General features: G+C 44.6%; 1 protein-coding gene and 1 long non-coding RNA gene across 4 annotated transcripts in view; both read left to right on the forward strand.

Annotated features, from left to right (window-relative positions):
• LOC115193508 (UTP--glucose-1-phosphate uridylyltransferase) overlaps positions 1 to 25,691 on the forward strand; it is a 66,074-nt gene that overhangs the window by 13,317 nt on the left and 27,066 nt on the right. For all 3 annotated transcript variants that reach the window (XR_003878192.1, XM_029752198.1, XM_029752197.1), the window contains exons 2-3: positions 10,374 to 10,501; positions 11,907 to 12,014. Coding sequence is in view for 2 of the 3 variants with exons in the window: in XM_029752197.1 (XP_029608057.1) it covers positions 10,374 to 10,501; positions 11,907 to 12,014 (236 nt within the window). In the remaining variant the exon portion in view is untranslated. The remainder of the gene's footprint in view (positions 1 to 10,373; positions 10,502 to 11,906; positions 12,015 to 25,691) is intronic.
• Positions 7,903 to 10,362, forward strand: LOC115193509 (uncharacterized). The gene is made up of 2 exons (XR_003878193.1): positions 7,903 to 9,703; positions 9,746 to 10,362. It is a non-coding gene; the product is annotated as an uncharacterized LOC115193509 (long non-coding RNA).

The raw sequence follows: 25,691 nt of genomic DNA on the forward strand, positions 1-25,691 counted from the left end.
ATAGGGAGACCCATCATCACAACCCCATGTTATAGGGAGACCCATCATCTATAACCCCATGTTATAGGGAGACCCATCATCTATAACCCCATGTTATAGAGAGACCCATCATCTATAACCCCATGTTATAGGGAGACCCATCATCTACAACCCCATGTTATAGGGAGACCCATCATCTACAACCCCATGTTATAGGGAGACCCATCATCTACAACCCCATGTTATAGGGAGACCCATCATCTATAACCCCATGTTATAGGGAGACCCATCATCTACAACCCCATGTTATAGGGAGACCCATCATCTATAACCCCATGTTATAGAGAGACCCATCATCACAACCCCATGTTATAGGGAGACCCATCATCTACAACCCCATGTTATAGAGAGACCCATCATCACAACCCCATGTTATAGGGAGACCCATCATCTATAACCCCATGTTATAGGGAGACCCATCATCACAACCCCATGTTATAGGGAGACCCATCATCTATAACCCCATGTTATAGGGAGACCCATCATCTATAACCCCATGTTATAGAGAGACCCATCATCTATAACCCCATGTTATAGGGAGACCCATCATCTATAACCCCATGTTATAGGGAGACCCATCATCTATAACCCCATGTTATAGGGAGACCCATCATCACAACCCCATGTTATAGGGAGACCCATCATCTATAACCCCATGTTATAGGGAGACCCATCATCTATAACCCCATGTTATAGGGAGACCCATCATCTATAACCCCATGTTATAGGGAGACCCATCATCTACAACCCCATGTTATAGAGAGACCCATCATCTACAACCCCATGTTATAGGGAGACCCATCATCTATAACCCCATGTTATAGAGAGACCCATCATCTACAACCCCATGTTATAGAGAGACCCATCATCTATAACCCCATGTTATAGGGAGACCCATCATCTACAACCCCATGTTATAGAGAGACCCATCATCTATAACCCCATGTTATAGAGAGACCCATCATCTATAACCCCATGTTATAGAGAGACCCATCATCTATAACCCCATGTTATAGAGAGACCCATCATCTATAACCCCATGTTATAGAGAGACCCATCATCTACAACCCCATGTTATAGAGAGACCCATCATCTATAACCCCATGTTATAGAGAGACCCATCATCTATAACCCCATGTTATAGAGAGACCCATCATCTATAACCCCATGTTATAGGGAGACCCATCATCACAACCCCATGTTATAGGGAGACCCATCATCTATAACCCCATGTTATAGGGAGACCCATCATCACAACCCCATGTTATAGGGAGACCCATCATCTATAACCCCATGTTATAGAGAGACCCATCATCTATAACCCCATGTTATAGGGAGACCCATCATCTACAACCCCATGTTATAGAGAGACCCATCATCTATAACCCCATGTTATAGAGAGACCCATCATCTATAACCCCATGTTATAGAGAGACCCATCATCTATAACCCCATGTTATAGAGAGACCCATTCATCTATAACCCCATGTTATAGAGAGACCCATCATCTACAACCCATGTTATAGAGAGACCCATCATCTATAACCCCATGTTATAGAGAGACCCATCATCTATAACCCCATGTTATAGGGAGAACCCATCATCTATACCCCATGTTATAGGAGACCCATCATCTATAACCCCATGTTATAGAGAGACCCATCATCTATAACCCCATGTTATAGAGAGACCCATCATCTATAACCCCATGTTATAGAGAGACCCATCATCTATAACCCCATGTTATAGAGAGACCCATCATCTACAACCCCATGTTATAGGGAGACCCATCATCTATAACCCCATGTTATAGGGAGACCCATCATCTACAACCCCATGTTATAGGGAGACCCATCATCTATAACCCCATGTTATAGGGAGGACCCATCATCTATAACCCCCATGTTATAGGGAGACCATCATCACAACCCCATGTTATAGGGAGAACCATCATCTATAACCCCATGTTATAGGGAGACCCATCATCTATAACCCCATGTTTATAGGGAGACCCATCATCACAACCCCATGTTATAGGGAGGACCCATCATCTATACCCCATGTTATAGGGAGACCCATCATCTATAACCCCATGTTATAGGGAGACCCATCATCTACAACCCCATGTTATAGAGAGACCCATCATCTACAACCCCATGTTATAGAGAGACCCATCATCTATAACCCCATGTTATAGAGAGACCCATCATCTATAACCCCATGTTATAGAGAGACCCATCATCTATAACCCCATGTTATAGGGAGACCCATCATCTATAACCCCATGTTATAGGGAGAACCCATCAGCTATAACCCCATGTTATAGAGAGACCCATCATCTATAACCCCATGTTATAGGGAGACCCATCATCCTATAACCCCATGTTATAGGGAGACCCATCATCTATAACCCCATGTTATAGGGAGACCCATCATCTATAACCCCATGTTATAGGGAGAACCCATCATCTATAACCCCATGTTATAGAGAGACCCATCATCTATAACCCCATGTTATAGGGAGACCCATCATCTATAACCCCATGTTATAGGGAGACCCATCATCACAACCCCAAGTTATAGAGAGACCATCATCACAACCCCATGTTATAGAGAGACCCATCATCTACAAACCCCATGTTATAGAGAGACCCATCATCTACAACCCCATGTTATAGGGAGACCCATCATCACAACCCCATGTTATAGAGAGACCCATCATCTATAACCCCATGTTATAGGGAGACCCATCATCTACAACCCCATGTTATAGGGAGACCCATCATCTATAACCCCATGTTATAGGGAGACCCATCATCACAACCCCATGTTATAGGGAGACCCATCATCTATAACCCCATGTTATAGGGAGGACCCATCATCTATAACCCCATGTTATAGGGAGACCCATCATCTATAACCCCATGTTATAGGGAGACCCTCATCTATAACCCCATGTTATAGGGAGACCCATCATCTACAACCCCATGTTATAGGGAGGACCCATCATCTATAACCCCATGTTATAGGGAGACCCATCATCTACAACCCCATGTTATAGGGAGACCCATCATCTACAACCCCATGTTATAGGGAGACCCATCATCTACAACCCCATGTTATAGGGAGACCCATCATCTACAACCCCATGTTATAGGGAGAACCCATCATCTATAACCCCATGTTATAGGGAGACCCATCATCTACAACCCCATGTTATAGGGAAACCATCATCTACAACCCCATGTTATAGGGAGACCCATCATCTACAACCCCATGTTATAGGGAGACCCATCATCACAACCCCATGTTATAGGGAGACCCATCATCTACAACCCCATGTTATAGAGAGACCCATCATCTACAACCCCATGTTATAGGGAGACCCATCATCTATAACCCCATGTTATAGAGAGACCCATCATCTACAACCCCATGTTATAGGGAGACCCATCATCTACAACCCCATGTTATAGGGAGACCCATCATCACAACCCCATGTTATAGGGAGACCCATCATCTATAACCCCATGTTATAGGGAGACCCATCATCTATAACCCCATGTTATAGGGAGACCCATCATCACACCCCATGTTATAGGGAGACCCATCATCACACCCCCATGTTATAGGGAGACCCATCATCACAACCCCATGTTATAGGGAGACCCATCATCACAACCCCATGCTATAGAGAGACCCATCATCACACCCCATGTTATAGGGAGACCCATCATCTATAACCCCATGTTATAGGGAGACCCATCATCTACAACCCCATGTTATAGGGAGACCCATCATCTACACCCCATGTTATAGGGAGACCCATCATCTATAACCCCATGTTATAGGGAGACCCATCATCTATAACCCCATGTTATAGGGAGAACCCATCATCTTAACCCCATGTTATAGAGAGACCCATCTATACCCATGTTATAGGGAGACGCCACTATAGTAACCCCATGTTATAGGGAGACCCATCATCTACAACCCCATGTTATAGGGAGACCCCTCATCACAACACCCATGTTATAGGGGAGACCCATCATCACAACCCCATGTTTATAGGGAACCCATCATCTACAACCCCATGTTATAGGGAGACCCATCATCTATAACCCCATGTTATAGGGAGACCCATCATCTATAACCCATGTTTATAGGGAGACCCATCATCTTAACCCCATGTTATAGGGAGGACCCATCATCTACAACCCCATGTTATAGGGAGACCCATCATCTATAACCCATGTTATAGAGAGACCATCATCACAACCCCAGGTATAGGGAGACCCATCATCGACAACCCCATGTTATAGGGAGACCCATCATCACAACCCCATGTGTAATAGAGAGACCCCTCCTCACAACCCCAGTGTTATAGGGAGACCCATCATCACAACCCATGTTATAGGGAGAACCCATCATCTATAACCCCAATGTTATAGAGAGACCCATCATCTACAACCCCATGTTATAGGAGACCCTCATCACAAACCCCATGTATAGGGAAGACCCATCATCACAACCCCATGTTATAGGGAGACCCATCAATCACAACCCCAGGTTATAGAGAGAACCCATCAATCACAACCCCATGTTATAGAGAGACCCATCATCATCACATCATCATCTACAACCCCATGTTATAGGGAGACCCATCATCACAACCCCATGTATAGGAGAACCCATCATCACAACCCCATGTTATAGGGAGACCCATCATCTACAACCCCATGTTATAGGGAGACCCATCATCTACAACCCCATGTTATAGGGAGGACCCATCACCACAACCCCATGTTATAGGGAGACCCATCATCTACAACCCCATGTTATAGGGAGACCATCATCTACAACCCCATGTTATAGGGAGACCCATCATCACAACCCCATGTTATAGGGAGACCCATCATCTATAACCCCATGTTATAGAGAGACCCATCATCATCACATCATCATCTACAACCCCATGTTATAGGGAGACCCATCATCACAACCCCATGTTATAGGGAGACCCATCATCACAACCCCATGTTATAGGGAGACCCATCATCTATAACCCCATGTTATAGGGAGACCCATCATCACAACCCCATGTTATAGGGAGACCCATCATCTACAACCCCATGTTATAGGGAGACCCATCATCTACAACCCCATGTTATAGGGAGACCCATCATCACAACCCCATGTTATAGGGAGACCCATCATCTACAACCCCATGTTATAGGGAGACCCATCATCTACAACCCCATGTTATAGGGAGACCCATCATCACAACCCCATGTTATAGGGAGACCCATCATCTATAACCCCATGTTATAGGGAGACCCATCATCTATAACCCCATGTTATAGGGAGACCCATCATCTACAACCCCATGTTATAGGGAGACCCATCATCTACAACCCCATGTTATAGGGAGACCCATCATCACAACCCCATGTTATAGGGAGACCCATCATCACAACCCCATGTTATAGGGAGACCCATCATCACAACCCCATGTTATAGGGAGACCCATCATCTACAACCCCATGTTATAGGGAGACCCATCATCTACAACCCCATGTTATAGGGAGACCCATCATCTACAACCCCATGTTATAGAGAGACCCATCATCACAACCCCATGTTATAGGGAGACCCATCATCTACAACCCCATGTTATAGGGAGACCCATCATCTACAACCCCATGTTATAGGGAGACCCATCATCACAACCCCATGTTATAGAGAGACCCATCATCACAACCCCATGTTATAGGGAGACCCATCATCACAACCCCATGTTATAGGGAGACCCATCATCTATAACCCCATGTTATAGGGAGACCCATCATCTACAACCCCATGTTATAGGGAGACCCATCATCACAACCCCATGTTATAGGGAGACCCATCATCTACAACCCCATGTTATAGGGAGACCCATCATCACAACCCCATGTTATAGGGAGACCCATCATCACAACCCCATGTTATAGGGAGACCCATCATCACAACCCCATGTTATAGAGAGACCCATCATCACAACCCCATGTTATAGGGAGACCCATCATCACAACCCCATGTTATAGGGAGACCCATCATCACAACCCCATGTTATAGGGAGACCCATCATCTACAACCCCATGTTATAGGGAGACCCATCATCACAACCCCATGTTATAGGGAGACCCATCATCTACAACCCCATGTTATAGGGAGACCCATCATCTATAACCCCATGTTATAGGGAGACCCATCATCACAACCCCATGTTATAGAGAGACCCATCATCACAACCCCATGTTATAGGGAGACCCATCATCACAACCCCATGTTATAGGGAGACCCATCATCTACAACCCCATGTTATAGGGAGACCCATCATCACAACCCCATGTTATAGGGAGACCCATCATCACAACCCCATGTTATAGGGAGACCCATCATCACAACCCCATGTTATAGGGAGACCCATCATCACAACCCCATGTTATAGAGAGACCCATCATCACAACCCCATGTTATAGGGAGACCCATCATCACAACCCCATGTTATAGAGAGACCCATCATCACAACCCCATGTTATAGGGAGACCCATCATCACAACCCCATGTTATAGGGAGACCCATCATCTATAACCCCATGTTATAGGGAGACCCATCATCACAACCCCATGTTATAGGGAGACCCATCATCACAACCCCATGTTATAGGGAGACCCATCATCTATAACCCCATGTTATAGGGAGACCCATCATCTATAACCCCATGTTATAGAGAGACCCATCATCTATAACCCCATGTTATAGGGAGACCCATCATCTACAACCCCATGTTATAGGGAGACCCATCATCTACAACCCCATGTTATAGGGAGACCCATCATCTACAACCCCCATGTTATAGGGAGACCCATCATCTATAACCCCATGTTATAGGGAGACCCATCATCTACAACCCCATGTTATAGGGAGACCCATCATCTATAACCCCATGTTATAGAGAGACCCATCATCACAACCCCATGTTATAGGGAGACCCATCATCTACAACCCCATGTTATAGAGAGACCCATCATCACAACCCCATGTTATAGGGAGACCCATCATCTATAACCCCATGTTATAGGGAGACCCATCATCACAACCCCATGTTATAGGGAGACCCATCATCACAACCCCATGTTATAGGGAGACCCATCATCTATAACCCCATGTTATAGGGAGACCCATCATCTACAACCCCATGTTATAGAGAGACCCATCATCTACAACCCCATGCTTTAGCCACAACCCATCAGAATGAAAGCGAAATTGGTGGGGTAAATTATTTATTCCAAATTCCACTCCAGGACTAGAGGCACAGCTACAATAGCCCACAGAAGGATATTACTAGCTCTGGTCCAAGGCATTTTACAATCGCCTACATAAGGATATCACTAGCTCTGGTCCAAGGTGTTTACAAGAGCGAGGATATCACCTACAAGGCTGGAGGACTGGACAGAAGCAACCCAGGATTGTGTCTCTAGTCTCTCTACACCTCCTGACCCAGGATTGTGTCTCTAGTCTCTCTACACCTCCTGACCCAGGATTGTGTCTCTAGTCTCTCTACACCTCCTGACCCAGGATTGTGTCTCTAGTCTCTCTGCACCTCCTGACCCAGGATTGTGTCTCTAGTCTCTCTGCACCTCCTGACCCAGGATTGTGTCTCTAGTCTCTCTACACCTCCTGACCCAGGATTGTGTCCCTAGTCTCTCTACACCTCCTGACCCAGGATTGTGTCTCTAGTCTCTCTACACCTCCTGACCCAGGATTGTGTCCCTAGTCTCTCTACACCTCCTGACCCAGGATTGTGTCCCTAGTCTCTCTGCACCTCCTGACCCAGGATTGTGTCTCTAGTCTCTCTACACCTCCTGACCCAGGATTGTGTCCCTAGTCTCTCTACACCTCCTCACCCAGCCTTTGGGAAACACTCTTTAAGTGAATAAACGTAAACACAAGGGTTAATGGGATTTAGTTTGGAGCAATGGGATTTAGTTTGGAGCAATGGGATTTAATTTGGAGCAATGGGATTTAGTTTGGAGCAATGGGATTTAGTTTGGAGCAATGGGATTTAGCTTGGGAGCAATGGGATTTAGCTTGGAGCAATGGGATTTAGCTTGAAGCAATGGGATTTAGCTTGGAGCAATGCGATTTAGTTTGGAGCAATGCGATTTAGTTTGGAGCAGTGGGGTTTAGTTGGGAGCAATGGGATTTAGCTTGGGAGCAATGGGATTTAGCTTGGGAGCAATGGGATTTAGCTTGGAGCAATGGGATTTAGTTTGGAGCAGTGGGATTTAGTTTGGAGCAGTGGAATTTAGTTGGGAGCAATGGGATTTAGCTTGGGAGCAATGGGTTTTAGCTTGGGAGCAATGGGATTTATCTTGGGAGCAATGGGATTTAGCTTGGGAGCAATGGGATTTAGCTTGGGCGCAATGGGATTTAGCTTGGGCGCAATGGGATTTAGCTTGGGCGCAATGGGATTTAGCTTGGGCGCAATGGGATTTAGTTTGGGAGCAATGGCATTTAGCTTGGGAGCAATGGGATTTAGTTTGGGAGCAATGGGATTTAGCTTGGGAGCAATGGGATTTAGTTTGGGAGCAATGAGATTGAGTTTGGGAGCAATGGGATTTAGCTTGGGAGCAATAGGATTTAGTTTGGGAGCAATGGGATTGAGTTTGGGAGCAATGGGATTTAGCTTGGGAGCAATAGGATTTAGTTTGGGAGCAATAGGATTTAGTTTGGGAGCAATGGGATTGAGTTTGGGAGCAATGGGATTTAGCTTGGGAGCAATGGGATTAGTTTGGGAGCAATGGGATTTAGCTTGGGAGCAATGAGATTGAGTTTCTCTTTCATCTGTCTCACTGTTGGCCGAGGCACAGCGCTCTGTTTGTCCATGGCTTGTGGTTAAGTTAGATTTCTCATGCACACACACACACACACACACACTCCTGTGCTGCGCCAGCGGCACACCTTCTATGATTACCTCTCTCTAAGGAAGGCTTCCCTCCCTGTAAAATTAGAGGGTTTCATGCGCCAGATTTCTCTGCACTCATTTTCTCATTGGACAAGTCCAGGTAGTCCCTCCCTGTGTCAGTTTTTTTCCCTAGTTTGTTGCCAAATGAACATGACCCAGAACTCGTACAACAGGTACTAGTCCATGCCAGCTGTTCAGTGACATTTATAGCATACGTTGTTGGGAATTAAAGTGAATGACAACATGCAGATCAAACATATGGTAGCTTGTTGGAATGCACAACATTCCATAACCTGACAGGAGTCAAGTCAAACCACATTCTAGTACTAGGCTTGATTAACGTTGTAGAGTATCTCTGTAGAGCAGGTTCTAAACCATGAGGCCTCAGAACCCACATTTAACCAGATTAGAATTATGCTTTACATGTATTATTTGTTGTTGCAATTATATGACAGGGGAACAAAATTACCACCTCTTTCATTGTAAATAACTCCATATAGCTCATATTCTTGATGACGAATGGTGGCAAGCTCACTGAGACCACAAAAATCAACCAAATCTACTTAATAGTGCTGCTAATAATGCTTTATTTAAAATATGGCATGTGATTTTAAAGAGTAGAAGGTGTTGACCTGTGGTGTTCTGGTCCAGGTCTGAGTGTCTAAGGTGTCTCCCCTGTATTTCCTGGTCCAGGTCTGAGTGTCTAAGGTGTCTCCCCTGTATTTCCTGGTCCAGGTCTGAGTGTCTAAGGTGTCTCCCCTGTATTTCCTGGTCCAGGTCTGAGTGTCTAAGGTGTCTCCCCTGTATTTCCTGGTCCAGGAAATACAGGTTTTACAGGTCTCAGTAAGGGTGTATCTAACAGAGTTGACGTGGTGTTTCAGGTCTCAGTAAGGGTGTATCTAACAGAGTTGACGTGGTGTTTCAGGTCTCAGTAAGGGTGTATCTAACAGAGTTGACGTGGTGTTACAGGTCTCAGTAAGGGTGTATCTAACAGAGTTGACGTGGTGTTACAGGTCTCAGTAAGGGTGTATCTAACAGAGTTGACATGGTGTTTCAGGTCTCAGTAAGGGTGTATCTAACAGAGTTGACATGGTGTTTCAGGTCTGAGTAAGGGTGTATCTAACAGTGTTGACATGGTGTTTCAGGTCTCAGTAAGGGTGTATCTAACAGAGTTGACATGGTGTTTCAGGTCTCAGTAAGGGTGTATCTAACAGAGTTGACGTGGTGTTTCAGGTCTCAGTAAGGGTGTATCTAACAGAGTTGACGTGGTGTTTCAGGTCTCAGTAAGGGTGTATCTAACAGTGTTGACATGGTGTTTCAGGTCTCAGTAAGGGTGTGCCTAACGGAGGGATGGCCCAGTTTCAGGAGGTGATGAGGCAGCAGCTGGAGACCTCCATGCACGCAGAGCTGGAGAAACTACTGGACACTGCCACGGGGGTCGACAAGGAGGTACACACACACACACACACACACACACACACACACACACACACACACACACACACACACACACACACACACACACACACCAACCACTACAGTGACAGTTATTTAATACACACACACAGCATTTACAAATATTCCGTTTATTATACACAGACAAACACACAGTTATGACACACACACACACCCCTATAAGCATTTCACATCAATGAGGTGTTTATACGTTCAAAACCCATGAAAATCATGTTGATATTGGTTGGCTTTAAACAGAAATGCTGTTTGATGATGTGTTTATAAATCTACTCTTCAATAAATCAGCCATATTACATGCACTATGAAAACATTCAGCCTGCGCCTCTGAGATTACATTTGCATGCTTTTTCATCTGTACTATGCACAACTCGGTTTAAATATTCCCAACATCTTGAGCGTTTGCTTTAGCCTGCCTGGAGTGACAGGTGGGCAGAGTTTGTTTTTTGAGACTTGTTTTATTGGTTCCATTGCAACAGGCAAGCTCAATCAAACACAGATACAGTGTTTAAAATGATTTAGCATTTGAATTGCACCCAGGTATGATGCTGTGGTATTAAGATGTTCAGACTGAATGGGGTTATTTTATAGTCCAGTTTAATTTGACATTAATGTACCTAGTACTTACCAAGGAGCTATCTGGTAGCATTAATAACTCAAGGCTATTGGTAACTGGTGCCCAATGATGCTTAGTGCTTTCACTGAACTCTAAAGAAACAAAACAGAAGTTACTAGGTAAATACCACCATTTTACATTCAATCTCTTGAGTAAATACCAGGTTAATAGAGGACTGTAAAATAAATGAGATGTAGCACACTGTATGGTACAACCAGTAACCCAGCCTCTCTCTGTCTATATGTATGGTGCAACCAGTAACCCAGCCTCTCTCTGTATACAGTATGTATGGTGCAACCAGTAACCCAGCCTCTCTCTGTCTATATGTATGGTGCAACCAGTAACCCAGCCTCTCTCTGTATACAGTATGTATGGTGCAACCAGTAACCCAGCCTCTCTCTGTCTACAGTATGTATGGTGCAACCAGTAACCCAGCCTCTTTCTGTCTACAGTATGTATGGTGCAACCAGTAACCCAGCCTCTCTGTATACAGTATGTATGGTGCAACCAGTAACCCAGCCTCTCTCTGTCTATATGTATGGTGCAACCAGTAACCCAGCCTCTCTCTGTCTATATGTATGGTACAACCAGTAACCCAGCCTCTCTCTGTATACAGTATGTATGGTACAACCAGTAACCCATCCTCTCTCTGTCTGTTTGTATGCCTACTAGGGAAAATGGGATATGCTGAAGACACATTTCAGTGGCTCATGTAGTAAATAAAGTCATGTTGTTGTTGTAATGTATACTCCTTGTGTATTCCAGGTCTCCAGGAAGGACTTTGATGGATTCAAGAAGCTGTTCCACAGGTTTCTGCAGGTGAAGGGGCCGTCGGTGGACTGGCCCAAGATACACAGACCTCCAGAAGACTCCGTAAGGCTCAAATAAAAACCCTGTGTGTGTGTGTACTGTACATTGTGTGTGTGTGTGTGTACTGTACATTGTGTGTGTGTGTGTACTGTACATTGTGTGTGTGTGTGTACTGTACATTGTGTGTGTGTGTGTGTGTGTGTACTGTACATTGTATGTGTGTACTTGCATATACTGTACATTGTGTGTGTGTGCATGTGTGTACTTGCATATACTGTACATTGTGTGTATCTGTTAGCTCATCAGTGAGTGATCCAGTAATACGGTGTGATGAAGTGGACTCTCTCAGGCAGATGGGCACAGTGGAGGCCAGGGGGAGAGCTCACACAGAGAGGCCAGCTTTGGGGTCTCTTCCTCTGGGCACACAGCCAGCTGGCTCCCCCTGTCTCTGCTAGAGCTCCAGGGCTCCCTCCACAACCCCCAAGCTTTCTCTCACAGCTGACTGGGCCCAGAAACAGATCCTGGGGATGAAATAGAGAGAGAGAGACCTGGGGAAGAAATAGAGAGAGAGAGACCTGGGGAAGAAATAGAGAGAGAGAGACCTGGGGATAAAATAGAGAGAGAGAGACCTGGGGATGAAATAGAGAGAGAGAGAGACCTGGGGATGAAATAGAGAGAGAGAGTGACAGAATAGAGAGAGTGGCAGACAGAGACAAAGGAGAGAGACAGAGACAGAAGGAGAGAGAGACAGAGAGAGAGACAGAAGGAGGGAGAGACAGAGAGAGAGACAGAAGGATAGAAAGAAACAGAGACCAGCGGAAGAAATAGACAGAATAGAGAGAGAGGGATGTCTCATTTTGTTTTGTGGATAGGGAAAGAAAGTGACAGAGCACCTTAAGAGAGATTGTTTGTGCAGTTTTGACTGAACAGTTTTGTTTACGTGTAGGACTGAACATATACATTTGTGTGTGAGAGAGAGAGGTGGGGCTGGGTGGGGTGTGTCGTAGTTTGTTCATGTTGAAATGACTATTGATGGCTTTGTTCCTATGAACCAGCAGTCTTCAAAGTGTGTGTGTTTGTGTGTGTGTGTGTGGGGTGATGGATGTGTGTGAGCATGTTTGAGTGTTTTACAAGCAGTTTTGGTGATTTATGTCTTGAGGGTGTGTGTTCTACATACGTGAGGAGAGCAGAACCTGAAGATGGGTTCATTCATTTGTTTGTAATTCACCAGCTGAGGAAGTGGTTAGCTAAGTGTAGCCTATTAGTGATGGTGAGCCGTGTTATTGGTATATAACAGTACATGTGATGTATAGGCCCATGCACCCGCCTTGAATGGCAGATGAAAGTGCCCTTTGTTCAATAGTAAATACAACTCAGACCAGAAAGCTGGGACCCTTTTTCTCTTTCCCCCCAACAGTAAGAACAGTGGTTGCTTTCTATACAGGGTTTCCCCTGGCGTTCGGCCTACTTTTTGAAACATTGCAATCCGAAAGCATTTCACAAAGGAAAGAGCGAGTGAAACTGCACTGCTTCAGCAAGCAGGAACTCTGTGGTCCAGATGACTGACCAGTGGGACAGGTGTAGATGTTTTAATCCACAAAAAGCCATCCACCCTTGATGGGCGATATGAGTGATGTGTTAAAGTAACCAAACCTGATAACCTGGCGTTGATAACGTGTCAGTACTTGGCCTGTGGATCGGGACTGGCCTGGCTTATTTCCTCCTTGGCCTCAGTGTGTGTCAGTACTTGGCCTGTGGATCGGGACTGGCCTGGCTTATTTCCTCCTTGGCCTCAGTGTGTGTCAGTACTTGGCCTGTGGATCGGGACTGGCCTGGCTTATTTCCTCCTTGGCCTCAGTGTGTGTCAGTACTTGGCCTGTGAATCGGAACTGGCCTGGCTTAATTCCTTCTTGGCCTCACTGTGTGTCAGTACTTGGCCTGTGGATCGGGACTGGCCTGGCTTATTTCCTCCTTGGCCTCACTGTGTGTCAGTACTTGGCCTGTGGATCGGGACTGGCCTGGCTTATTTCCTCCTTGGCCTCACTGTGTGTCAGTACTTGGCCTGTGGATCGGGACTGGCCTGGCTTATTTCCTCCTTGGCCTCACTGTGTGTCAGTTGCATAATAATTATTGTTTGCAATGTGTTCCAAGCTGGAGCTCGGGAGGAGGGGCAGAGTGAAGGACAGAGGGATTGGATGACATGGGCTTGCTGGGAAACAGGATTCAGGAACCTTCTGGGAGACAGGAAGAACTCACTATTCTTTGGAGGGTTCCACTATTCTTTGGAGGGTTCCACTATTCTTTGGAGGGTTCCACTATTCTTTGGAGGGTTCCACTATTCTTTGGAGGGTTCCACTATTCTTTGGAGGGTTCTTCTTGCTCTCACTGCTGTTCCTCTATTTATTTATTTATTTGTAACAAAAAGAGAATTGACCAATCTCCTTTTGATCTTCTTTCAGATGTTTTCACTTTCTGATAAGCCAGTGGGAAGTTGTGAAGAGAAGAGGGCTTGACAGAAAGACTGAGATGGGGTCTGGGGTAGGCAGGGCTTCCATTAGAACACAGTCCAGCACAACCTCCCTATTCTTCAGACTTCTTTTAGCTGTCCTTGTTATTCATCTTCAACCAAGCCTTACATCTGGGCTAGGTAGGTTCTAGAAGACCTTGGAGAGTTGAAGACCTTTTTCTATTGTTCAGGGTCGTCTTCTGCTTTTAAGGCAACCGTAGAGCTCACTGGTATAGGAGGGGAGAGGTTCCTTTGTTGTGGAATATTTGTATAATTATCCACATTATCATAGTAAATTATATCTGGTATCTGGTAACCTGTATATCCTGTTTCTGACACATCAGCTTCACTGTGAGATTATTAAAAGTCAGTACAAATGTTAAAGCGGCAATCAGAAGTAATAACAAAGTGAAGTCCCCGCCCCTGTTTGGGTAAACAGCTGAGGGACGGGGCTGGAGAAATGTTACCACTCTCAAATTCATAGACTGACAATCCATGATATCAAAATGATAGTTCTAACCATGTTTTGAGGCAATATAGTGCTTCTTTACTTTGATTACAGAAATTGGAGTAAAACTAGTTTATATTTTGGGTTCTGATGGGGTACGACAGTTGAACTAAGCTCATGAGGCATTTATAAGTTATATTCTTCAAGAATCATTGGGTACATACAGTACATTTATAAGTTATATTCTTCAACAATCATTGGGTAGATATAGTACATTTATAAGTTATATTCTTCAAGAATCATTGGGTAGATATAGTACATTTATAAGTTATATTCTTCAAGAATCATTGGGTAGATATAGTACATTTATAAGTTATATTCTTCAACAATCATTGGGTAGATATAGTACATTTATAAGTTATATTCTTCAACAATCATTGGGTACATATAGTACATTTATAAGTTATATTCTTCAACAATCATTGGGTAGATATAGTACATTTATAAGTTATATTCTTCAAGAATCATTGGGTAGATATAGTACATTTATAAGTTATATTCTTCAACAATCATTGGGTAGATATAGTACATTAAAGTTATATTCTTCAACAATCATTGGGTAGATATAGTACATTTATAAGTTATATTCTTCAACAATCATTGGGTAGATATAGTACATTTATAAGTTATATTCTTCAACAATCATTGGGTAGATATAGTACATTTATAAGTTATATTCTTCAACAATCATTGGGTAGATATAGTACATTTATAAGTTATATTCTTCAACAATCATTGGGTAGATATAGTACATTTATAAGTTATATTCTTCAACAATCATTGGGTAGATATAGTACATTTATAAGTTATATTCTTCAAGAATCATTGGGTAGATATAGTACATTTATAAGTTATATTCTTCAACAATCATTGGGTAGATATAGTACATTTATAAGTTATATTCTTCAAGAATCATCGGGTAGATATAGTACATTTATAAGTTATATTCTTCAAGAATCATTGGGTAGATATAGTACATATATAAGTTATATTCTTCAACAATCATCGGGTAGATATAGTACATTTATAAGTTATATTCTTCAAGAATCATTGGGTAGATATAGTACATTTATAAGTTATATTCTTCAACAATCATTGGGTAGATATAGTACATTTATAAGTTATATTCTTCAACAATCATTGGGTAGATATAGTACATTTATAAGTTATATTCTTCAACAATCATTGGGTACATATAGTACATTTATAAGTCCAGAAATGAATGTAACAACTGCTGATTGCCCCTTTTAAAGGAGCATTACGTCATGTAGTAGTGATGACAGGTAATAGGGAGGGAGGGAGGAAGGCAGTGCCTCTTCAGCTCATATCCTCATCTCTCATCTTGACTTCATTCAGAACCAGGTTTCTCATATCCTCATCTCTCATCTTGACTCCATTCAGGACCAGGTTTCTCATCTCTCATCGTGACTTCATTCAGAACCAGGTTTCTCATATCCTCATCTTGACTCCATTCAGGACCAGGTTTCTCATGTCCTCATCTTGACTCAATTCAGGACCTTGCAAGTCTTCTCTACTTTCATCCAGTATGGCCGTTCAGGCTGGCCGTTCAGGTTTGCCGTTCAGGTTGGCCGTTCAGGTGAGTGTTTCTTAATCATTACTAGTTGTTGCCTCAGCACTACCCACCTGATTCAAATCATCAAAGCCTGTTGATGACTTTATCATTTGAATCAGCTGTCTGCACCCTTTTGGGTCTCCAGGACCAGGATGAAGAAACCCTGTTTTAGATCACGATGAATAAGATGACATGGACAGAGAGGATCTGATCCTAGATCAGGCCTGCTGCTCTGAGACACTACTGCTACTCTACATCCAGTTGAGCTGATTGAGCTCAGTTCCAAAGCACAGAGAGGATCTGATCCTAGATCAGGCCTGCTGCTCTGAGACACTACTGCTACTCTACATCCAGTTGAGCTGATTGAGCTCAGTTCCAAAGCACAGAGAGGATCTGATCCTAGATCAGGCCTGCTGCTCTGAGACACTACTGCTACTCTACATCCAGTTGAGCTGATTGAGCTCAGTTCCAAAGCACAGAGAGGATCTGATCCTAGATCAGGCCTGCTGCTCTGAGACACTACTGCTACTCTACATCCAGTTGAGCTGATTGAGCTCAGTTCCAAAGCACAGAGAGGATCTGATCCTAGATCAGGCCTGCTGCTCTGAGACACTACTGCTACTCTACATCCAGTTGAGCTGATTGAGCTCAGTTCCAAAGCACAGAGAGGATCTGATCCTAGATCAGGCCTGCTGCTCTGAGACACTACTGCTACTCTACATCCAGTTGAGCTGATTGAGCTCAGTTCCAAAGCACAGAGAGGATCTGATCCTAGATCAGGCCTGCTGCTCTGAGACACTACTGCTACTCTACATCCAGTTGAGCTGATTGAGCTCAGTTCCAAAGCACAGAGAGGATCTGATCCTAGATCAGGCCTGCTGCTCTGAGACACTACTGCTACTCTACACCCAGTTGAGCTGATTGAGCTCAGTTCAAAAGCACAGAGTTGAGCTGATTGAGCTCAGTTCAAAAGCACAGAGTTGAGCTGATTGAGCTCAGTTCAAAAGCACAGTTACTTGGTGTAGTACCTCTCAGCGCAGGGCTACTCAAATCAAATCAAATGTTATTAGTAACATGCGTCGAATACAACAGGTGTAGACCTAACAGTGAAATGCTTACTTTCGAGACCCTAACCAACAATGCAGTTTAAAAAAAATACAGATAAGAATAAGAGATAAAAGTAACAAGTAATTAAAGAGCAGCAGTGAAATAATAATATATATAGGGGGGTGCCGGTACAGAGTAAGTGTGCGGGGGCACCGGTTAGTTGAGGTAGTATGTACATGTAGGTAGAGTTATTAAAGTGACTATGCATAGATGACAACAGAGAGTAGCAGTGGTGTAAAGAAGGGGGTGGGGGGGTGGCACTGCAAATAGTCTGGGTAGCCATTTGACTAGGTGTCTTATGGCTTGGGGGTAGAAGCTGTTTAGAAGCCTCTTGGACCTAGACTTGGCACTCCGGTACCGCTTGCCATGTGGTAGCAGAGAGAACAGTCTATGACTAGGGTGGCTGGAGTCTTTGACAATTTTTAGGGCCTTCCTCTGACACCGCCTGGTACAGAGGTCCTGGATGGCAGGAAGCTTGTCCTCAGTGATGTACTGGGCCGTTCGCACTACCCTCTGTAGTGCCTTGTGGTTGGAGGCCGAGCAGTTGCCATACCAGGCAGTGACGCAACCAGTTAGGATGCTCTCGATGGTGCAGCTGTAGAACCTTTTGAGGATTTGAGTACCATGCCAAATGTTTTCAGTGTCCTGAGGGGGAATAGGTTTTGTTGTGCCCTCTTGACGACTGTCTTGGTGTGCTTGGACCGTTAGTTTGTTGGTGATGTGGACACCAAGGAACTTGAAGCTCTCAACCTGCTCTACTACAGCCCCGTCAATGAGAATGGGGGTGAGCTCAGTCCTCTTTTTCCTGTAGTCCACAATCATCTCCTTAGTCTTGATCGTGTTGAGGGAGAGGTTGTTGTCCTGGCACCACACGGCCAGGTCTCTGACCTCCTCCCTATAGGCTGTCACGTCGTTGTCAGTGATCAGGCCTACCACTGTTGTGTAATCTGCAAATTGAATGATGGTGTTGGAGTCGTGCCTGGTTGTGCAGTCATGAGTGAACAGGGAGTACAGGAGGGGACCGAGCACGCACCCGAGGGGCCCCTGTGTTGAGGATCAGCGTGGCGGATGTGTTGTTACCTACCCTTACCACCTGGGGGCGGCCTGTCAGGAAGTCCAGGATCCAGTTGCAGAGGGAGGTGTTTAGTCCCAGGGTCCTTAGCTTATTGATGAGCTTTGAGGGCACTGTGGTGTTGAATGCTGAGCTGTAGTCAATGAATAGTATTCTCACATAGGTGAGGTGGGAAAGGGCAGTGTGGCGTGCAATGGAGATTGCATCATCTGTGGATCTGTTGGTGCGGTATGCAAATTGGAGTGGGTCTAGAGTTTCTGGGATGATGGTGTTGATGTGAGCCATGACCAGCCTTTCAAAGCACTTCATGGCTACAGACGTGAGTGCTACGGGTCGGTAGTCATTTAAGCAGGTCACCTTAGTGTTCTTGGGCACAGGGACTATGGTGGTCTGCTTAAAACATGTTGGTATTACAGACTCGGACAGGGAGAGGTTGAAAATGTCAGTGAAGACACTTGCCAGTTGGTCAGTGCATGCTCGCCGTACACGTCCTGGTAATCCATCTGGCCTTGCGGCCTTGTGAATGTTGACTTGTTTAAAGGTCTTACTCACATCAGCTGCGGAGAGCGTGATTACACAGTCTTCCGGAACAGCTGGTGTTCTCATGCATGTTTCAGTGTTATTTGCCTCGAAGTGAGCATAGAAGTAGTTTAGCTAGTCTGGTAGGCTCGTGTCACTGGGCAGCTCTCGGCTGTGCTTCCCTTTGTAGTCTGTAATGGTTTGCAAGCCCTGCGACATCCAACGAGCATCAGAGCCGGTGTAGTACGATTCGATCTTAGTCCTGTATTGATGCTTTGCCTGTTTGATGGTTCGTCGGAGGGCATAGCGGATTTCTTATAAGCTTCCGGGTTAGAGTCCCGCTCCTTGATAGCGGCAGCTATAGCCTTTAGCTCAGTGCGGATGCTGCCTGTAATCCATGGCTTCTGGTTGGTTCCGTATGTACTTACGGTCACTGTGAGGACGACATCATTGATGCACTTATTGATGAAGCTAATGACTGATGTGGTGTACTCCTCAATGCCATCGGAGGAATCTCGGAACATATTCTAGTCTGTGCTAGCAAACCAGTCCTGTAGCTTAGCATCTGCTTCCTTTGACCACTTTTATAGACCGAGTCATTGGTGCTTCCTGCTTTAATTTTTGCTTGTAAGCAGGAATCAGGAGGATAGAATTATGGTCAGATTTGCCAAATGGTGGGTGAGGGAGAGCTTTGTATGCATCTCTGTGTGTGGAGTATAGGTGGTCCAGAGTTATTTTTCCTCTGGTTGCACATTTACCATGCTGATAGAAATTTGGTAAAACGGAATTAAGTTTCCCTGCATTAAAGTCCCCAGCTACTAGGAGCGCCGCCTCTGGGTGAGCGTTTTCTTGTTTGCTGTATTCCGCCATCTTAGTACCAGCCTCTGACTGTAGTGGTATGTAAACAGCTACAAAGAATACAGATGAAAACTCTCTCGGTAGGTAGTGTGGTCTACAGCTTATCATGAGATACTCTACCTCAGGCGAGCAATAGCTCGAGACGTCCTCCGATATCGTGCACCAGCTGTTGTTTACAAAAATACATAGACCGCCGCCCCTTGTCTTACCAGACGCCGCTGTTCTATTCTGCCTGTACATCGTATAACCAGCCAGCTGTATGTTGATGTTGTCATTGTTCAGCCATGACTCTGTGAAGCATAAGATGTTACAGTTTTTAATGTCACGTTGGTAGTTTAATCTTCTACGTAACTCGTTGATTAGATTGCACGTTTGCTAGCAGAATGGAGGGAAGTGGGGGTTTATTCGATTGCCTACAAATTCTCAGAAGGCAGACCGACTTTCGGACTCTCTCTTTCTCCGCCTACTCTTCAACCAGATCACGGGGATTGGGGCCTGTTCCCGAGGAAGCAGTATATCCTTGGCGTCGGGCTCGTCAGAGTCGTGAAAGGAAAAAGAGGATTCTGCTAGTCCGTGGTGAGTAATCGCAGTCCTGATGTCCAGAAGATATTTTCGGTCATAAGAGACGGTAACGGCAACATTATGTACAAAATAAGTTTAAAAAAAGTTACAACGCAAATAAACGAACAACAAAACACAATCGGCTGGGGGCACGTAAAACAGCCTTCTTCTCCGGCGCCATCTTACTCAATGAAGATCTCAAACATCCAACTTGTTCAGGTGTCATGTTTGTTTAACCAGACAAGTCAAGAACCAATTCTTATTTAGACACACAGACAACATTTCCATCCCACTGAGATTTCTGTCAGGTCTGATGTTGAGGACTCAGACATTTTTTTATATTTTTAACCTTTATTTAACTAGGTAAGTCAGTTAAGAACAAATTCTTATTTACAATGACGGCCTAGGAACAGTGGGTTAACTGCCTTGTTCAGGGGCAGAACGACAGATATTTGTACCTTGTCAGCTCGGGGATTCAATCTTGTGACCTTTCGGTTACTAGTCCAACGCTCTAACCACGAGGCTACCTGCCGACATACAGGTACTCAGGATTAGGGTTTAAAACCACAGGTTTGCCATAGTTTTCTCTCAGTTTAAAACCACAGGTTTGCCATAGTTTTCTCTCAGTTTAAAACCACAGGTTTGCCATATTCTCCCTCAGTATAGAATTCCAGTATTACCATAGTTTTCTCTGTTTTAAACCACAGGGTTGCCATGTCTCTAGGGATGCTCTTTGAAGTCCATTCTCTCAGCTGTGTGCGTCAGTCGTACTACTGAGTATTCTGATCCAGCACCAACACACAGGCTGCATCCCAAAGGGAACACTATTCCCTATATACTGGACTCTGGTCAAAAGCAGTGTACTATATAGGGAATAGGGTGCCATTTTGGAATGCACACACAGCCTTTGTGCTGATTACGTCCTGAAACAGTTCCATTTCTCTTTGGTCTCTGAGCGGGGGGGGGGGGTATGGGCTGGGTTCCAAACGAACGTCCCAAATGGTACCCTATTCCCTTTATAGCACACTTTCCTTGAGACTTTACCTCGAACTCAGTCACAGTTGGGAAGGGATTGAGAATGGAGGAAAGGAAAGTGAAGGAATCCAAGATGTGTGTGTGTGTGGAGAAGTTCTGAGGAGACACTCTGTAGTGTGGTTTCAGTGTGTTCTCTCTGTCTGGATGTCTCTGTATCCTCTCTGATGTCTTGTTGCTGTTCTGATAGAACCCAGGCTGTTGTGAAAAACACTGAGTCACTATCTGGAAGCAGAGTTTACATTGGGCAGAGAGGGAGAGGAGGCTAAGTGCTATGGACGACCTGATGCTAAATTGGGCCTAGCTAGCACACACACACACTGTCACACACACACACACACACACACACACACACACACACACACACACTGTCACATACACACAACACAAATCCCAGGTTGTTTCCCCCTCAGTAGCAGACCCTCACTGCTGGGCCTTCTCATTTATTAGAGAGAGAATCACACTTACACTCACTCCTCTCAAACAGAGTCCGTCTTATGGGAGCGGTAGAGGGGAAGGAGAGGTCGAGGGGGGAGGGGAAGGAGAGGTCGAGGGGGGAGGGGAAGGAGAGGTCGAGGGTGGAGGGGGAGGAGAGGTCGAGGGGGGGAGGAGAGGTCGAGGGGGAGGGGAAGGAGAGGTAGAGGGGGGAGGAGTGGGGGAGGGGAAGGAGAGGTAGGGGGGAGGAGAGGTCGAGGGGGGGGGAGGAGAGGTAGAGGGGGGGAGGAGAGGGGGAGGGGAAGGAGAGGTAGAGGGGGGGGAGAATTGTTTCAAATATTTTGTCACACTGGATAGGTGCAGTGAAATGGGTTGTTTACATGGTCAGCCATAGTAGTATGGCTCCCTTGGAGTAATTTAGGGTTAAGTGCCTTGCTCAAAGGCACATTGACAGATTATTTTTCACCTTGTCGGCTCGGGTATTCGAACCAGCAACCTTTTCGTTACCGGCACAACGATAGAGAAGGGAGAGGTTGGCAAGAAGAAAGGGAACGAGGTAAGAGAGATGGGGAGAGGGGCATACTAAAAGTGAGGACAGAGAAAAGTAGGTAGGACACTTCCTCATGTTGAATACAATACTCCAGCCAGGATTCATCATTACTTCCTCATGTTGAATACAATACTCCAGCCAGGTTTCATCATTACTTCCTCATGTTGAATACAATACTCCAGCCAGGATTCATCATTACTTCCTCATGTTGAATACAATACTCCAGCCAGGATTCATCATTACTTCCTCATGTTGAATACAATACTCCAGCCAGGTTTCATCATTACTTCCTCATGTTGAATACAATACTCCAGCCAGGATTCATCATTACTTCCTCATGTTGAATACAATACTCCAGCCAGGATTCATCATTACTTCCTCATGTTGAATACAATACTCCAGCCAGGATTCATCATTACTTCCTCATGTTGAATACAATACTCCAGCCAGGATTCATCATTACTTCCTCATGTTGAATACAATACTCCAGCCAGGATTCATCATTACTTCCTCATGTTGAATACAATACTCCAGCCAGGTTTCATCATTACTTCCTCATGTTGAATACAATACTCCAGCCAGGTTTCATCATTACTTCCTCATGTTGAATACAATACTCCAGCCAGGTTTCATCATGTCTTCATTACTTCCTCATGTTGAATACAATACTCCAGCCAGGTTTCATCATTACTTCCTCATGTTGAATACAATACTCCAGCCAGGATTCATCATGTCTTCATTACTTCCTCATGTTGAATACAATACTCCAGCCAGGATTCATCATGTCTTCATTACTTCGTTATGTAGACAGAAAGTTGGTTATGGACATAGAATGACTTTAATTAGCACACACTTTGGGTTTGTTTGCTTTGCTTCAGCCTTCCAACAGGTAGAGTTAGCGATAATGACAGAATACTCACAGGCCTGAATCACCTCATTTTACCTCAGATTATTAGATTAGGGGTTCTTTAAACTTTTTCACTCAAATTAGAAATTGACCGTCCTCCCGTGACCTAAATTGTCCAACGAACCAAATTTAAGAAGCAACAGTGTGTGATTCTAGACGTATTCTCATAACTGGCGACCTACCTCTGACATGCCCAGGGCCCACTGTGGGCCCCGAGTTAAAAAACCCTGACTTAGATCATCACAATGATAACTAAACCCTGACTTAGATCATCACAATGATAACTAAACCCTGACTTAGATCATCACAGTGATAAGTAAACCCTGACTTAGATCATCACAGTGATAACTATACCCTGACTTAGATCATCACAGTGATAACTAAACCCTGACTTAGATCATCACAGTGATAACTAAACCCTGACTTAGATTATCACAATGATAACTAAACCCTAACTTAGATTATCACAGTGATAACTAAACCCTGACTTAGATTATCACAGTGATAACTAAACCCTGACTTAGATTATCACAATGATAACTAAACCCTGACTTAGATTATCACAGTGATAACTAAACCCCGACTTAGATCATCACAGTGATAACAACCACTACATACAGACTTTATTGAAGTGGAAGTATTCAAGGAGTTTCTTTTCAAAGAAAGCAAGCTTAACTTGAGATTATAGCTGGCTAGAGATATGACAAACTGTCCTGCTGTAACTGCAGCACTATCCTATTTCTCACTCACTCACTCACTCACTCACTCACTCACTCACTCACTCACTCACTCACTGTGTGTAACATAAGGACACCTGCTCTTTCCATGACAGACTGACCAGGTGAATCCAGGTGAAAGCTATGATCCCTTATTGATGTCACTTGTTAAATCCACTTCAATCAGTGTAGATGAAGGGGAGGAGACGGGTTAAAGAAGGATTTTTAAGCCTTGAGTCAATTGAGAGAAGGATTGTATACAGTCGTGGCCAAAAGTTTTTGAGAATGACACAAATATACATTTTCACAAAGTTTGCTGCTTCAGTGTCTTTAGATATTTTTGTCAGATGTTACTATGGAATACTGAAGTATAATTACAAGCATTTCATAAGTGTCAAAGGCTTTTATTGACAATTACATGAAGTTGATGCAAAGAGTCAATACTTGCAGTGTTGACCCTTCTTTTTCAAGACCTCTGCAATCCGCCCTGGCATGCTGTCAATTAACTTCTGGGCCACATCCTGACTGATGGCAGCCCATTCTTGCATAACCAATGCTTGGAGTTTGTCAGAATTTGTGGGTTTTTGTTTGTCTACCCGCCTCTTGAGGATTGACCACAAGTTCTCAATGGGATTAAGGTCTGGGGAGTTTATTGGCCATGGACCCAAAGTATCAATGTTTTGTTCCCCGAGCCACTTAGTTATCACTTTTGCCTTATGGCAAGGTGCTCCATCATGTTGGAAAAAACATTGTTCGTCACCAAACTGTTCCTGGATGGTTGGGAGAAGTTGCTCTCGGAGGATGTGTTAGTACCATTCTTTATTCATGGCTGTGTTCTTAGGTAAAATTGTGAGTGAGCCCACTCCCTTGGCTGAGAAGCAACCCCACACATGAATGGTCTCAGGATGCTTTACTGTTGGCATGACACAGGACTGATGGTAGCCCTCACCTTGTCTTCTCCGGAGAAGCTTTTATCCGGTTGCCCCAAACAATCGGAAAGGAGATTCATCAGAGAAAATGACTTTACCCCAGTCCTCAGCAGTCCAATCCCTGTACCTTTTGCAGAATATCAGTCTGTCCCTGATGTTTTTCCTGGAGAGAAGTGGCTTCTTTGCTGCCCTCCTTGACACCAGGCCATCCTCCAAAAGTCTTCACCTCACTGTGCGTGCAGATGCACTCACACCTGCCTGCTGCCATTCCTGAGCAAGCTCTGTACTGGTGGTGCCCCGATCCCGCAGCTGAATCAACTTTAGGAGACGGTCCTGGCGCTTGCTGGACTTTCTTGGGCGCCCTGAAGCCTTCTTCACAACAATTGAACCGCTCTCCTTGAAGTTCTTGATGATCTGATAAATGGTTGATTTAGGTGCAATCTTACTGGCAGCAATATCCTTGCCTG

This window comes from Salmo trutta, chromosome 5, assembly GCF_901001165.1.
Source record: "Salmo trutta chromosome 5, fSalTru1.1, whole genome shotgun sequence".
NCBI lineage: Eukaryota > Metazoa > Chordata > Actinopteri > Salmoniformes > Salmonidae > Salmo > Salmo trutta.